The 16,623-nt window shown below is 43.1% G+C and overlaps 1 protein-coding gene across 1 annotated transcript in view; it reads right to left on the reverse strand.

The window, feature by feature from the left end:
- Positions 1 to 207: 207 nt before the first annotated feature.
- Rnf175 (ring finger protein 175) overlaps positions 208 to 16,623 on the reverse strand; it is a 72,109-nt gene continuing 55,693 nt past the window's right edge. The window contains exons 6-10 of the mRNA XM_026384702.2: positions 14,501 to 14,608; positions 11,477 to 11,597; positions 6,433 to 6,566; positions 2,766 to 2,867; positions 208 to 328 (exon numbers count right to left, since the gene is read on the reverse strand). Coding sequence (XP_026240487.2) covers positions 208 to 328; positions 2,766 to 2,867; positions 6,433 to 6,566; positions 11,477 to 11,597; positions 14,501 to 14,608 — 586 coding nt within the window. The remainder of the gene's footprint in view (positions 329 to 2,765; positions 2,868 to 6,432; positions 6,567 to 11,476; positions 11,598 to 14,500; positions 14,609 to 16,623) is intronic.

Genomic DNA, 16,623 nt, shown 5'->3' on the forward strand with positions numbered 1-16,623 from the left:
TTATTTGTTTATTCCACCATTTAGCTTCTCTTTAATTCTTTGCACAAAGATAAATTGCTCTAAGTGTGATACCAAATTTTATTTAGTTTTCTGAACTCTGGGGATCATCTCTAAAATGAAAAAGGAATATCAATATTAAATATAGAATGAAGGATTTAAAAATATTTCAGCCATGCAATACATTGCTGCTGGAGTAAGTCTGCTGTGCTATTCCAGCCCCAGTGAATAGTTAATGCCTTGAACGACTCCTATTACCACAGGTTGCCAGGCCACCAGATATCGAAGCCAATCCAGGATTTGCCCATACAAAAAATGGGTGCGTTCCCAGCTGAGTCTGTGTTAAGGAGGTTGTTCTGTGTACAGCCAAGTAACAGAAATAGTCATAAACATCATTTGAAAATATAGTAAGCAAAATAATAAATGGTTGTTTCCCTTCTTGTTAGTTCTATGTGCTCAATAAAAGCCCTTCCTGTGCTGGCATGATGTTGTGTGCTGCTAAGAAGGCTGAGGCAGGAGGATTGCTTGATCCTAGGAGTTTGGGGCCAGCTTGGGCAAAATAGTGAGAGAGGGAGAGGGAGAGGGAGAGGGAGAGGGAGAGGGAGAGGGAGAGGGAGAGGGAGAGAGAGAGAATACAAATGAGAGAGAGGGGGAGAGAGAGAGAGACAATACAAATGAGAGGGGGGGGAGGGAGGGAGGGAGGAGAGAGGAGAGAGGGAGAAAGAAAGAGAAAGAGAAAGCAAGAAAGCCCTCACATGATTTTTTTTTTTGTTGTTGTTCCAGGGATTGAACTCAGGGGCACTCAACCACTGAGCCACATCCCAGCCCTATTTTGTATTTTATTAAGAGACATTTATTGAGTTGCTTACTGTCTCACCATTGCTGAGAGGCTGGCTTTGAATTCGAGATCCTCCTGCCTCAGCCTCCAGAGCCACTGGGATTACAGGTGTGTGTCACTGCACCTGGTTTTTCACATGATGTTTTTGGCATTATGTTTATCATTTTTATTTACACCATATTCACTTTCTGAAAACAAATTGAAACTATTTAAAATAAAATCCCAAACTACAAAACAAGGATAGAAGGCAAGGGTATATCCTAAATGAAGGAGGCAGAGGGAAAGACCACATTGGAAAGTGAGCAAAAACAGCTTTCCTGCAGTCGACACATCAGAGGGAACTTATATATTAAAAAGAATAACCCTGGTTCACGGGCAAGACATTCCTTTTTCTGGAATCTGGTAACTTCTGCTAAGGGACCTTAACTTAACACATACTGATAGCAATTTCACAAACAAAGGGCAGCTCTTTCACAAGTAGCTTTTCCTTATACTAAGTCTCAAAAAAAAAAAAAGAGTACACGTAATATTTAGCACTTCATTCTCTTCAGACTACATAAAGAAATGATTTCCTTAACTATCCTTTGGTATTTAAACTCTTACCTAAGGTTACATTTGTGAGCCTATTATCATTGATTTAATTAATTAATTAATTGGGTACTGGGGATTGGACTCAGGGGCTCTTGGCCACGGAGCCACATCCCCAGCCCTATTTTGTATTTTATTTAGAGACAGAGTCTTACTGAGTTGCTTAGCATTTTGTTTTTGCTGAGGCTGGCTTTGAACTCATAATCCTCCTGCCTCAGCCTCCCAAGCCACTGGGATGACAGGCGTGTGTCACCTGCCCAGTTATTATCACTAATTTTATAACAAAGGTTTATTATGTATTACAGTTTTACAAGTTATGAATCAGATGCTGTACTGGACTCCATCTCCTCCTGTTAGCAGGGAAATTCGGGACAGTGGATGGAAAAGAAGGAGGAGGTAGTTGTGCACCACCAGCCTTGAGTTGGGCAGCAGGCTGGAGGCCAGGCCTATGAAGGATCAGGTGGCTGTTGAGGCTCTGCTCTGTTGCCACGCATGGCCTGAGACCCAAAGGCCCACGGACTGTCTGCTGTTCTAAGGCCCTCCGTGGACGTCTCCACCTGCTTTGCCATGTGCTCTGCTGTCAGCAGCCCCCAGGAGACCACACATTCAGGGCTGCTGGGGAGAGAGGAGATGGGAGCAAGGAGGCTGCTTCCTTAACCTGCAAGGTTTAGGTGTCTCTTAGCAAGTGTGTCTTATGGGAAGAGAGGGCCATGCCAACACTCACTGCCCTTCTGTATACAGTGGTGGGGGGCATGCCATGAGCTGGTCAAGGCTGTGAGTCTTGTTTCCTCTCAATCTCATCATCACCAGGACCTAGCCTAAGAGATTAGGCATGCTGCGGAATCTAAAACGCTAAAATCCAGGGTGGGGGGAAACTTACTCATTTCTGGTAATAAACAAATTTGGTACACCCTAAAAATACTCCTCTATATTTTGATTCACACGTGGGGCTTTTAAATTTTCCAATTTATCTCTCAGTCCCTGCACTCACCTCTTCAGTCTAACCATTTAAATATCAATCCCTCTATCTATTCATCCACCTATCTGGATTACTTTTCCATATAACCTACTTATCTTTCACATGGTCTCATCCGATTTCTGCTAAATCCCTTGATGTGGAAAATATGAAACACAAAGAGTGGAATACTGGGGGCACTCCACTTTCTAACCAGAATAATATAGGCACAGACAAGAGATTTTAAATGTGGTGAAATAAATTGCTAGAGAGAACAGAAACATTTTTTTTTTGCTGTAACTATGCAAAGACAATAAATGTTTAGATGGAAGAGCACATCCCCAGAAACATTGAAGGTAAGGGTCATTGCACTTTTTAAAAGGATACGGGTTACTGATCATCCTCTTCAAATCAACCTTCTCTTTGCAGTAAGGGCAGGTCTGCTTTTTACCAACAATACACCAACCTCGGATGCAGAATTCGTGAAAGCTGAAGCATCTTGTTAGGGAAGCTTCTGGATAGTCAGTGGCAATGTCTGGCTCAGGGTGACATGGACATCATCCACCGTTAGAGGCCAGCATGGCTGTCGGTCATGACTGGATTGTGCACAGCCCTTTGGCAGGGCTTTGTCTAGGACAATGGTAATCCCAAGGACAGAGAGCTTGACGTGGGAGCCCAATTAGCTTTCTGACCTGAGGAATCTACTTAGCCTCTTGGCTTGACTTGTTCTTCCCTCACTTGAGTCTGGTAAGAGTCTGATAAAGGATGTGAGGAAGCTTTTGTCTTACATGAGCCTATTTTGTTTCACTACCTTCTTTATTTTTCCATTTCTAATGTGTTCACCACAATTCTCCTTTTTGTGCATTACTTCTATGCACTCAGCCTCGTCTTAGACACTTTGGCAAGTTTAAATTATTTGTGATCATAAACTTACAGATATATCCCCGCACCCCTCTCCCCCTGCCTGCTTGTTTGGTGCCAGGGATGAACCCAGGGCCTCACACATGCTAAGCATATGCTCTACCACCGAGCCACACCACCCCATTTCTAAACTTACAGACCTTTTTATTGACTTCCTAAGTTTTTTCCTCAACTTTCTTTTTATTACTGATAAGGAGTCAATTATTTTTAATTTTGAATATAAGCTCAAAAATCTGAACTTCTCAAACTCTAGCCACTTACAAATCCATTTGTGTGCATCACCCTTTTCAGAAGGTCTGACGCTTTGTCCCTAAAGCTGAGAGTGAACCCCCTGATTTTGCACACCACCAGTGACTTATTCCAATGCATCGTGACTTTCTGTGTACATACATGTCTCCCTTAGGCCACACCTTACCTGTGAGACTATGACTCACTCATCTGTGTCCCCAGCACCTTAAGCAGGTGCCCAAGAAATACTGTTTGAATGAATATATGAATGGATCATTCAAAACCAATTATTTTTGGAAAAAAAGCATTTCTAGGTTCCCCAATATTGCAGATTTGGGCAAAATGATTAACTATAGTGAGATCATCTTATTGATTTATTTACTTTCTAAAATCGCTGTTCCCAGTGTGACTTTCAGGGCCAAGATTCCATGGTCTTCTGACCAGCCTGCCACGCTCCCATGTTAACAGCAATGATGTGGACGGCCCCTCCCTAACAAGTGGAGGACCACGGAGGAGTAACCCCGTGAAGGCCATGTCCACAATTCCTCAATACTGGATCTCTATGCAACTCAGAGTTTCCACTACTTTATGTTCTTGGAATTGGGGACATTTTTTTCCCCCAATATGCTTGGGTTAACAAAGTGCTGTTACAACAAAGATTTTAAACCAAAATCCATATAGCTCTCCGTTTAAAAGGGATGCAGTCAAGGTTTCATATTTCAGATGGGTATGGAGTTCAGGGGTCATAGAGCCAGTACCAAAATGTCCATTTCTTCTTAACATGTTCTTTCTTTCATCTTCAAGATCTTCATCCTGAAAAACCTGCACATTGGCAGAACTGACCTGGAGCAATACTCAGATAATCCCTGCTTGTTAATATGACTCATGGTGGCCTCACTCATATGACTCATGCTAAAATATGCCATTAGAAATACTCCCTGCAAGCAAATTTAAAGGTGACTTACATTTAGATCACATATACATACATGTACCACCATCTCTAAGGGCTTTTAAAGGTGCAAAGAGAAAATATTTCCATTTGCAAATGGAAGAAGGGGCTGTGTTCCAACATTTGAAAAGTAAAACATATTTAAAACTCAGGCCAGACTTGGAAAATTTTGACTTAGACTGATAGTTTTTTTGGGGAAAGTATCCTACTGAAAAACCACTATAGAATGCCATACGGAATATCTTCTGTGTTTCTTCCCTTAAAATTTTAAGGCTTACATGTTGGAGAAAAGGCTCCTATTACACATTTGAGATGCATTTGGACCAGTTTTTGATTCTATTCTCAGGGTTGAATAAGTGGAAACTGTCCAGGTTAAACAGAATTGAATCGTGGGCCCTGCACATCGACGGCATTAGGTATTACTGACTGAATTAAGCGGGTGTCAGCGGTACACGACAGCTGGTGTAACCGTTTCATAATGCCAGAGCTTTGATTTGGCTGGGTATACAGAGATAATGTTATAAAATTGATACTGTATTATAAAATAAAGATAAATGATGCTTTTTTAAATTTAGGAACAAATTAAAATATGGACTGTTGGCCAACCTAAACACAACTTGGATATCCATAGTTACATGCTTGGACGGCCCATGCTTTGTTCATGATTCTTGATGCCAGCATTTTTCAATATACTGAGGCCCTTATCAGGGGTGCCTGGAGTTCCCCAAAAATGCTAGCTTCCAGGTCTGGCTTGTCTGATACCTCCCTCATCAAGATGCCCAGTCAATAGAGAGTTGTTGGAGGAAGAACCCACAGACAGAGGAGCCAAATGATTAAAGACCAAGAAGTCACATATTGGGCCTTCCTTTTGTCATCTAACGTGTTCTGCTGCTTGTGGCACTATTATTTTTAACACTTCTTCCAAAAAAGCTGATAAAGGGGTTTGGTTTTCTCCCTTGGCCACCCACTATGATTCCTGTTTCTACAAGGGGCTCCTAGGGTTTTCTCTAGGAAAAAGCACATTTTGGATTTTTTTGCCCACCAAGATTCGGATGCCAAGCTGGGCGTGATGGCACATGTCTCTAATCCCAATGGCTCAGGAGGCTGAGGCAGGAGGATTGCAAGTTCAAAGCCAGCCTCAGCTACTGAACAAGGCCCTAGGTAACTTAGTGAGACCCTGTCTCAAAACAAAAACAAAAAAGGGCTGGGGATGTGGCTCAGTGGATAAGCAACCCTGGGTTCAATCCCTGGTTGAAAAAAAAGACACCAGCTCCTCCTGAACCGTCTTGAGTTCTTCCCTCCACCTGACACTTCACTGTTCTGTTTTGGTGTTGGTTCTGGGGATGGAACCCCGGGCCTCATGCATGCTGATCACGTGCTCTATGCCTAAACTCTACCTCCAACCCCCTACTTTTACTCTTTGTCTCACCCTTAATCTCCTTCTTTTCCTAGTCTTTCTTGATTATGTGCTCACTTGGGGCTTCTGCCAGCTTCCGCAGGTAACATCCTGCTCAGGTGCTGCAGCCTTTCTGGCCCCGTGGCATTAAGAGTCCTCTTTAAAAAGAAAATTACTGGCTAGGCACGGTGGTGCACATCTGTAATCCAAGTGACTCCGGAGGCTGAAGCAGTATTACAAGTTCAAGGCCAGCCTCAGCAACTTAGTGAACTGACCTTGTTTCAAAATAAAAATAAAAGGGCTAGGGATACAGCTCAGTGGTAAGCACCCTGGCTTCAATCCCTTGTACTGCCACCAAAAAGAAAAAGGACATTACTGGAGTTCATTTTAGTTGGCAGCTCATTATTCAGCAGAGATTATCAGAAAGTCTCCCAAGACTGGGCTGGAGGACAAAGGTCTGGGACTTGGAGATGGAAGAGGAGATGGGGACGGGAGGAGGAGGGGGACGAAGACAGAGGCCCGAGGAAGGAGGAAGGCTGCGGGTTCCCAGGGAAGGATACACGTGATTGCACGACAGCTGGTAGGTGTTTTCAATGAGCCCCTCTTCATCGAGCTCCACGATGATCCTCTGTCCACAGACGGCACAGATGTCGTCAGCCAAGCTCCTTGTGGGCATCCCGCTGACGCTGTAGAACTGTTGGGGGAAAACAGAGTGCTGCTGGACAGGAGAGCAGCCGCCACTGACCGCAGGGCAGCCCCGGCCAGGTGCCGGGACAGGCAGCCCTCAGTGCATGGAGTCTTCATTGCTTCTGAGTTGGGTGACAACTTGACATCTTTTCCTGTGGGGCCCGTGCTGCAGAGGAGTTACCAGGTGGAACCCTGAATCCCAGGTGGACCCAATGCGCATCTCCACCTGTAACCACCCTTTGAACCTCAGTATTTAGGAATTCCTGGAAACGAATCGCTTTTATCCAGGGCGGTAGTTCAGAATCATAAGGGAAGCTTTGGGTTTATCCTTCATCTGGCCCTTCTCTTTTTTCTCCTGGAGATTCTGTTTCAGAGATCTGCAGAAAATCCTGACATCTCCCCCCCCCCTTAATTCCCATGTTCTGGTTGGGGAGCACACAGACTAATCACCACAATTCTAACTTGGGATACTGCGTCTTCTGTGGATGAGAAGTGGTTCTCAGCATTAGTAGCACATTAGAGTTCCTAGGAAATACTTTTTTTTTTTAATAAAATATTTATTTTATAATAGTTTTTTTAAAAAGAGATCAACACAGACATAGCACAGACTACCCATGTGCCACACACCTCATTTCCTCTATTACAATTACTGATTCATTTTAATGTTTATGGGGACTGTCGGTCAGAAACCTAAAGGAAAGGCTAGTAGGCTGGAGACCCTGGGAAGAGTTGGTGCTGCTGTCTTGAGGCAGGATCCCTTCTTCTCTAGGAAGCCTCAGGCCTTGCCTTTTAGGCCTTTCATTGATTAGATGAGGTCCACCCACATTACCAAGGGTAAACCTCCTTCACTTACAGTCAGCTGATTGTAGAAGTTGATCATATGCGTGACATACCTTCATAGCAATATCTAGACCAGAGCTTAACGGACAACTGGGTACCACGGCCTCGGTAAGTGGACCCAAAGTTTAACCATCACAACCTCCATCAGCAACATCAGTTATGTGGAACTCTTCCTCATGGACTTATCTATTCTCCATCTATTTATTTATTTGATCACTTATTTACATGAATATGGTCATATGGCTGTTTATTTTATACTTGGCTTTGTTATGCTTTGGATCCAGAACGTCCCCCCCCCACCCCCCCAAGCTCATGTGTTCAAAGCGTAGTTCCCAATGCAGCAATGTTTACAGGTAGGGATGGAGATGTCAGATTTCAGGGAATAATTGGATCATGAGGGCTCTAGCCTCCTTAGGTTCTAGTCAGTGCATTAATCCATTCAGTGGATGTTTTCATCTGTTTTTTTTTTTGAGTCACTCTGACCAAAATACCTGATGAGAACAATTTAGATGACAAATAGTTTATCTGAGACTCTTGGCTTGAGAGGTTCAGTCCATGGTCAGCTGACTTCATAGCTTTGGGCCGAGATGTGGCAAAACAGCAGGGTAGAGGAGTGTACGGATGACAGTGGCTTAGGACAAGGTAACAGGAAGAAGTGGGGGGAGAGGGAGAGGGAGAGAACCTCTGATCACCAGGGACAAAATTTAAACCCCACCCTACCTGCCCACAGTTAATCATCAGTGGACTGGTCCACAGATTAGGTTACAGCTCTCTTAATCTAGTCATTGAACCTCTGAAAATTCTTGCACTGTCTCACATATGAGCTTCTGGGGGATGACTGACATCTAAACCGTAACAATGGGTTAAAAATTTGAATGCACTCCTGGGCGGTGGTGGAACCTGCAGGCAGGATGGGCATACTTAGAGTCGCGGGGCTGAGCACCTTTCTCCCATCACACCGCTCCATCATGGTAACTGCCTAACCTCGGGCCCAAAGCCATGGAGCCAGCTGGCCATGGACTGAGTCTTCTGAGACCATGAGCTAGAATACACTTTTCCTCCTTTAAGTTGTTTTAGGAGGTATTTTTGTCACAGTGAGGAAGAGAGGATGGAGAGTGTTACAACCTAGTACTGCTCCTGTTTTGTTGTCCAACTTCCAGCTCTGGCTACTGGGAGCTCTTCTGGTTTGCTTCTGTGGTTCTCTGACAACTCCATCCTTGTGGGTTTTTTTTTTCCCCCTAGTCTTGGTTTTAGGATGGCCTTACTTTCAAGTCCTCCAAGATGCTCCAGGCTCTTGTTCACATAGAGAATGAAGTCATTGCTCAGATCTGTATTCCTTGTTCAGATCTTTAATGAAGTCATTTCTCCAAGAAGCCCTGGTTCCTTTTATTGCAAAATGGAACCAGAAACCAACCCCTGGGTCCTAGGTGTGCCACTGGAGTGTCATTGCTTCTAGGACCTCTTAACTGACAGAGCAAGGAAACGTGTCTTGTGAACCAAGCTGTGCATGTACCCAGACCTGAAAATGATTCTGTATGTCTTCATCTGCATCTGTGTTAAGCTAATCAGGAGTTCAGACTAATATCTCTTATTCATCCTAATTTATTCCTACACAGATCATTCTAGCCTCTTTGCTTGGCAGGAATCTCTCATTGAGACAGTGAGAAACCTAGCTTCCATTATCAGCCATCCACTTATAGGTTCCATTTCAGAGTACTTGAGTAGTGGTATCAAAATTGCAATCCATAGTTGGAGGGCAATGACTTTATCAACTATAGCACAATTCATTTTGCTTTTAGTCTTATAATCTCTACGCATTTCAGTTACTTGGATAACACATTCTGCTCCCCACTTTTTTTTTAATGCATTTGGATTCTTTTGTCACAGTCTACCTTCTACCCTGGGTTTTTCTGACCTCTGATATAATTTTTAAATTTTGCATGCATAAAGGTTCATCTTTTCTGTGACATAGTTTTATGGGTTTTGGAAAATGCAGAGTGTCATGTATCCACCATTCCAGCATCAAACAGAAGTTTTCCACTACTATAAAACCTTCCCTGTGCTTCACCTATTAAACCCTGCTCCTTCCCTAAGGCCCTGGCAACCACTGATGTGTTTAGCAGCACTATAGTTGTGCCTTTTCCAAAATGTTGTATAAACAGAATCATACAGCATGGAGCCTTTTTTGGACAGGCTCCTCTCCCTCAGCCATATGCATTTAAAATTCACCCCCATTTTTGGATGGCTTAATAGTCAGTTCATTCCTTTTTCTAAGGAGTCTTTTAAAACGAAGCAGATGCATTGGCGTCACTCCCAGAGATTCTGGCTTAATTGATCTGTTGTGGGCGCAGGCACTGGTATGGGAACAGTGATCGCTCCCCCTTAGCTTCTTCCTTGCTTAGTCCCAAGCACCTCCCCCCCTTAGTCCAAATCATTGGTGGCTGTGCCAATGGCTTGGGACAGTGGTTTTTAATAGATTTGGTAAGTGGAATGAAGATGACAGAGGATGACAAGATGTTGGTGACCAGAGATGTGAGATCAGGTGGGAACTCTACAGAAAGTTGGTGATTAAGTCCTTGGTCGTCTCACCCAGTGAAGTCTCTTCCTGATCCACTGGAGAACAGAGCACATACAATCCTTCTCTTCCTTTGGGAATTGTCATTGGGGTGTGACTTGTTTTTTGTTGGAAATGAGAGTGAAGATGCTCCTCCTGTGCTCACTTTGAATCTTATGAGAAATGCACTTGTCCCACACATAACACTTGGCAGAGGAATTCCAAGGGTCATGAATTGTACCACAGAGGTTGGGCTGCAGGCTCTGGAGGAGGGTGTAATAGAGCCCTTGGTGGAGCGGAAGGACAAATGGGGTGAAGATGATGTCAAGGTCATGTCCATTTAGGTTCTGCCCCACAAATGGAAAGAAGTCTACTCTTCTCTTGTTATGCACACTAATTTTCCCATTTCATATCTGGCTGTGTACCCAGAGGCATGTAGACAGGATGTGGAATACCTGAAACCTAGAGCCCTTTGTTTGTAAGTGTTTAGAGATGTGCGTGTGCCAGACACAGATGAATGTTCCTAAGATTTGAGTCTGGAATCCATCTAACCAGAAAGTATATCCATTCTGAATTTCAATTTTCAGAGAGTTTTTGGGGGGGGGGGAATAAAAGGAACCACAACTATTTGAGATTTAAAACACTTTTAGTCACCAGTTACAATATCCAGTCAGAACACATTTAGCACATTTTTCTATCTTCTCTTTCTTCAGTTGCTGTGTAATGATAACCAATCTTTATGATAAGTATTGCCCTACATTATTGTGGAGTATGAAGTGTTTTATGTACTATCAAATGTGAATTATTTTTCAATGATGGGGATCAAATCCAGAACCTTATGCTTGCTAGGCAAGTGCTCTACTACTTAGTTGCATTCTAGTTCCTCAAATAAGATTTTTATTTGCATTAGGCAGCATTTTCTTTTTTCAGAGAGATACAGGGTTTTTTTTCTTTAATTTTTAATGGTTGATTTTTTTTTTTTTTTTTGGTACCAGGGATTGAACCCAGGGTTGCTTAACCACTGAGCCACATCCCTAGCCCTTCTTTTGTTTTGAGAAAAGGTTTTAATTGATCTGGGCAGGGCCTGTCCAGTAGTAGTTTTCAAGATAACTATGTTGCTGGGACTGGTCTCAAATTTGCACTCCTCCTGTCTCAGCCTCCCAAGTTGCAGGAAATATAGGTGTGTACCACTGCACCTGGAAGGTTGATCTTTCATGAATCCTTTAAACATTGCCAACTATAGTACGTGAGGTATGATGACTCAAAGAGTCAGCATATTTTAGAAGATACCTTATTCCCCAACCATTCTATATATAAAATGTACTTTCTTTTAAAAAACATTTTATAAAATGTACTTTCAAATTAATCAAAAAAGTTTTTTTTTTTTTGGATGCAAGGAGAATCCAGGGAACAATGAGGTTGGAATAATCAAAATAGAACCAAAGGAAATGATGCAAATATGTAAGATGAGACCATTTCTCCTTGTGTCATAAATGGTTTCAAACAATGAAAGCAATACTTACCCCTATAGTAGAAGCCATGTAATCTGAGCAGATCTCCGCAAAGTCTCTCCCCATTACCCCATAGTAGAGGCCATAGAACAAGGACACAATGCCAAAATCCATGGAATCTCTAGCCTTGATTCTATTGAAAACAGTAAAAAGGGAATAATAAGTGGCCTTGGGGGAACAGAGGAAAAGCTGGAGCTTGGAAAAGATCTCCTGCCATAGTATGTAAAAAAGAGCCCCATGGACATATACTTTTTCACTTATTTATTTAGTTCTTTTTTTAATATGAGAGATTTTTTTAATTCTCTAAATTTCTTTCCAACTGTACCACCCAATGCCAATGGACAAAGGAATTCTTGAGTAGTCCCCTTTATACTCAGGTGATATGTTCTAAGATCACCAGTAGATGCATGAGATCTGGCTAGTACTGAACTTTACACACACTATTTTTCCCCACACACATACTTAAGATAAAGTTTAATTTATAATCAGGCACAGTAAGAAGTTAAAAACAATAACGAATGATAGAATAACTGAAACAATGTACTATAAGAAAAGTTTGTGCTTTGAGGCCATTATTAAATAAAAGAAGGCTTACTTGAACACAAGCACAGTGATATCATGACAGATGATCTGGTAACTGAGTTAACTGCTAAGGGACTAATGGGAAGGTAGCACATATAGCATGGGTTGATTTACATCCTGAGTGGGATAGAGTGGGACGGTACAAGATTTCATCAGGCTACTTAGGACAGTGTGCAATTTAAAAATTATTTATTTAGGGAATTTTCCATTTAATATTTAGGATTATGGTAGACTGTAGGTAATTGAAACCAAAGAAGGTGAAACCACAGGTCAAGGGATACTGCTAGAGTCTTTAAATGTTTCTTAGGTTTTCAGTGCTTAGATAAGTCCATTCTAACCAGGAGTCTCAAGGTGGGTTGAATGTAGAAACATCTCCATGTCTAGCCACACCCCAGCTCAATTACATCAGAATCTCTGGGGATGGGGCCTGTGCAGCAATGATTTTTAAAGCTCCTGTACACCGGGCGATGCAAATGGGCAGCTAATGTTAAAAACCACTAGATCATGATTCTTGGCACGAAACATAGATTAGAGTCACCTGGGGAAATCTAAAAATATACTGGTGTGTGAATGGACCCACCGTGAGGACGCTGGCTTAATTGGTCTGGGCAGGGCCTGGCCAGTAGTAGTTTTCAACATCCTGTCAGTGACTCTCCAGTACAGGAAGGGTCTAGCACTTAGATTCTACAAAGTGCCTTCATATAGTTTTTCTTACCTAACAAATGTGTTAGATATTATTCTCACTTGGCATGTGAAAACACGGTGACTTAGAAAAAAAGCCATTTCCTTCACATGACAATGGTACATAACCAAGCTAAGAATTAAGCTCAGATTTTGAGACCCATCACTCTTATGCCATTGTTGATATGTATGAGCAACAACAAAAAATCTTTCTCCTGCAAATTGAATCATATTTCAAATACACTAGGATTCTTTTGTGATCATGCCCCTCTTTTTAAAGGGAAAGATCTCTTTTAAAAACTGAATAATTAGCCTTTATTAGTTTAACTGATGAATCTTAGTCCTTGCACATTTGCTTTGTTAGATTTGTAAGACAATCTCCAAAGCCTGGGTGGCCTGCTGGGACTCACTGGAGACAGAGCAGAACATGGAGCAGAGTTGGGTGGTCTGTGTCTAGAATCTCTTTTTGATTGCTTTTGTGCTCTGTTAATTTAAGGAGAACATGGTAAAAGCAGAAAGCTTTGTAGATTTAGGAGATAGATTCTCTCTTTTTTTTTTTTTTTTTTTTTTTTGGTGATGTGAGTCCTTTCAGGATTTGCCTTGGGTGTATTTGAGGATTAGGGAAGTGGAGAGATAAAGACCATCTTCCCTCCACCTGCAGTTATTGATAAAAAGTATAGTAACAAACCTGCGGCTCATAGAGAAGAATCTTAATACAATAGCAACCACTAGCCTCAGCTCTGCCTGTGAGAATCTCATCACAGCACAATCCAGCAAGCTCCTTCCAAATGGGGGCACAGATCTGAGTCATAGACACCATTACCCCAGTTTCCTTTATTTCTCAAAAGCATTTCTCTTCTGTGATTCCTTCTGTTTGTTTCTAAGTACCCACTTCTCTCCTTTTTCAACTTTCCCCAACAACAGATTTCATGATACTAACAACAAAATTCTGACACATTTTCAACGGAGACCAGTGTTGTCCCGTGGAAACACAGCTGTGAGCTGCATAATGACATTTCAATTATGGACTCATGGATCATGATGGTTCCATAAGAAAATATCACCTAGTGACACGGTGTCTGTCTTAGTTTGTGTAAATATACTGTGTGAGGGCTCTCAATGACGCAGTTGCCTAACAACGCATTTCTCAAAAACGTACTCTCATCAGTAAATGACAGATACATGACTGCAATTTTAAATCTTTTAAATGTGTTCACATTTAAAAAAGTAAAAAGAAACAGATCAAACTTATCCCACCTGTATTTAAAATGCTATCATTCCAAAATAAAAATATTTTTCATTCTGGTTTTGAAATCCAGAATGTATTTTACACTTAATGGCATTTTATTTCGTCTTTAAAATGCTTGGTGGTCACATGACCACCATCTTGGGCAGTGAAGTTCTAAAGGTGTTAAGGAAGAAGGCGTGTGAAGGAGGTCGGACTCTAGAATTTCACAGGGGAACCTTGTAGTTCAGTAAGGATTTCCTCTACCACCACTGGAGACCCACTTTTAATTGTGTTGTTTCAAATTTGTAGATCAAGTATATTGATTCTCTTTAAAGATCCTAATTTAATTTCTTTTTTCTTTTGTTTTGTGGAGTGCTCCTTTTCTTGGGATTCCCCCGATAATAAGATGATGTGTAGACATCTACTATAAAAATTCTGTTCCTGGAACACGACAGGTCCAGATGCTCCCAGATGAGAGAACACGGTCAGGTGACTATTTCAAGCAAGTGTTGGGATAGCCATATCCTAAAATTGAAGACACTTACTTGAAAATTAAGTTGAATCCACACACTGTAAACATGATAGCCAAGTAACCCACAACGCCAAATGCGTAGCTGAGCTTATAGATGAGGAGGAACCATTTGTACACCAATCTGTAAATGAAAAATAGGGAGAAACATGGCACGTGACATAAAGTATTTTATCTTTTTCAAACATTGTTACAAATCAACTCTTAGTTTCTAGAATTTGATGTAGTACATACTATACGGAACATAAGTATAGAAGTAGATACACATAAGTATACATGTGTGTGTATACACACACACACACACACACACATACACATACACTGAATTCAAGAATAATCTACAGTTTTGGGGCTGAGGTTGAAGCTCAGTGGTAGAGCACTTGCCTAGCACATGTGAGGCACTGGGTTTAAGCCTCAGCACCACATATAAACAAATAAATAAAATAAAGGTATTGAGTTCATCCATAACTAAAAAATACTTATAAAGAAAGAATAATCTACAGTTTTAATCTAATAGCAGCAAGTGGGTAAACGCTACCCTCATGCTCATGTGTTTCTTGGTATAAACATTTTAGCTTCTCTATGTCTGTCACGTAATCAGGACTTTCGGGAAGTGTTCCTCTACCTGGGACCCTGCCTTCCCCTCCCCACCCTCTCCTGTGGCTGAAGGCGTAGTTTAGAGTGGTTTTGGCAGGAGTTGCTTCTGAGGCAAGCAAAGCATCATGGGAGAAGTCAAGAGAGGAGAGCCCCCTCCAGTAGTCCCACTTCCCTCCTGCGGTGTTGCCCCTGGATCCCTAGCTCAGTCGTGGGCCCAGCCCTCCTTCCTCACCCCGAAAGTCCCTCTGGTAGCCCTGGGGAAGCCATCACAAGGGCTCTCGAGCCTTGACTTCTGCTATGGGAACAGGTCATGTGCCCAGCCCATGATTCACCAGGAGGCCCTCGAGGACTTCCCTCTTCTCACAGGGTCTAGGGGGAGGGAAGGATGGAGGGAGAGAGAGGAAGCTGGAGGGAGCCCTGCTCCCTGCCTGTTTCCGTCTTCCCTGACTGTAAAAGCCTTTAGAAGAACAGCAGCCAGGCCCAGGAGGCTGAGGGAAGAGGTTGAGAGTCCAGTTCTGCTCCTGGTGGGCCCTGGCGGAAGGGCGAAGCCCACTGGAGCAGGGAGTGGTGGAAGAAGCTGGGGGCTTGCCTTTGGTGCCTGAAGACAATACCGGGGTGGCTGGAACACTGCTCCCAGGTGAACAGTGGCAGGAGGCTTGCTTGGCCCTTGCCCTTTCCCTGCCCTTCACCCAACACCAAAACCACACTCAGAATCTCACTGGAGATTCCGCCCCATCCTCTGGCCTCCGAGCCTCTCCCCTTCCAGCTCACTCCAATGCACCAAATGCTTAAGCTCTATGATGTCACTGTTGCAAGCTTTGGTTTTAAAAGATGCTTTCTCTCATCGAGTTCCAGTAGATGGGCCTTTCTGTACCATGATGGTTTAATGGGGCTTGTGGGCCAGCCTGAGAAATGAATGGCCACTTAGATCACTTCTGTAGTGAAATGCTTTCTCCATTTCAATAAACCAACACCTAAGGTTCGTGTGAGCGGGCACTTCCTCCTGTCCTGTGGGAGCCGCAGGTCTGGTGGACCCTGTGGAGCTGGGCACTTGCAAGGCTGCATTGGGCTGGCTTACGGTACTGTGAGGTGGGGCAGGCCAGAGGGGGCTTTGGGGGTCTTTCTGCCACAGTGACACTTGGGCCACAGGTTCTTTGGATTTGCTTGTGTTGAGCAGTTTGGATCTCAGTGCAGCCAGATCAAGGGGGGGGGGTTGTTGCTAAAAGGGGTGATGATAGGGAAGTGGGCAAGCTCTAAGGGGTCCTCCCACTGGCCCCCACGGCCAGCCGACACCAGAGGCTGTGCTCCTTGCACCCTCAAGCACTCCATTCGTACCTTGAGGGGCCTCTCTCAAAGTTGTGCCAGTGTGGGAGAGGTTCCAGGACTAACAGCTTTTTGAACTACAAGGTCTGTCTGTGCAGAATAGTTTGTTGATTTAATGAAGCCACAGTCTGTTTTGTGTTAGTTAGTAACCTTTGGTTGACCCTGGGCTGGCCACTCACCGCCTGTGGACTTTGGCCAACTTACTTGGCATTTCTTCCT

Source organism: Urocitellus parryii, chromosome 10, assembly GCF_045843805.1.
Source record: "Urocitellus parryii isolate mUroPar1 chromosome 10, mUroPar1.hap1, whole genome shotgun sequence".
Classification (NCBI taxonomy): domain Eukaryota; kingdom Metazoa; phylum Chordata; class Mammalia; order Rodentia; family Sciuridae; genus Urocitellus; species Urocitellus parryii.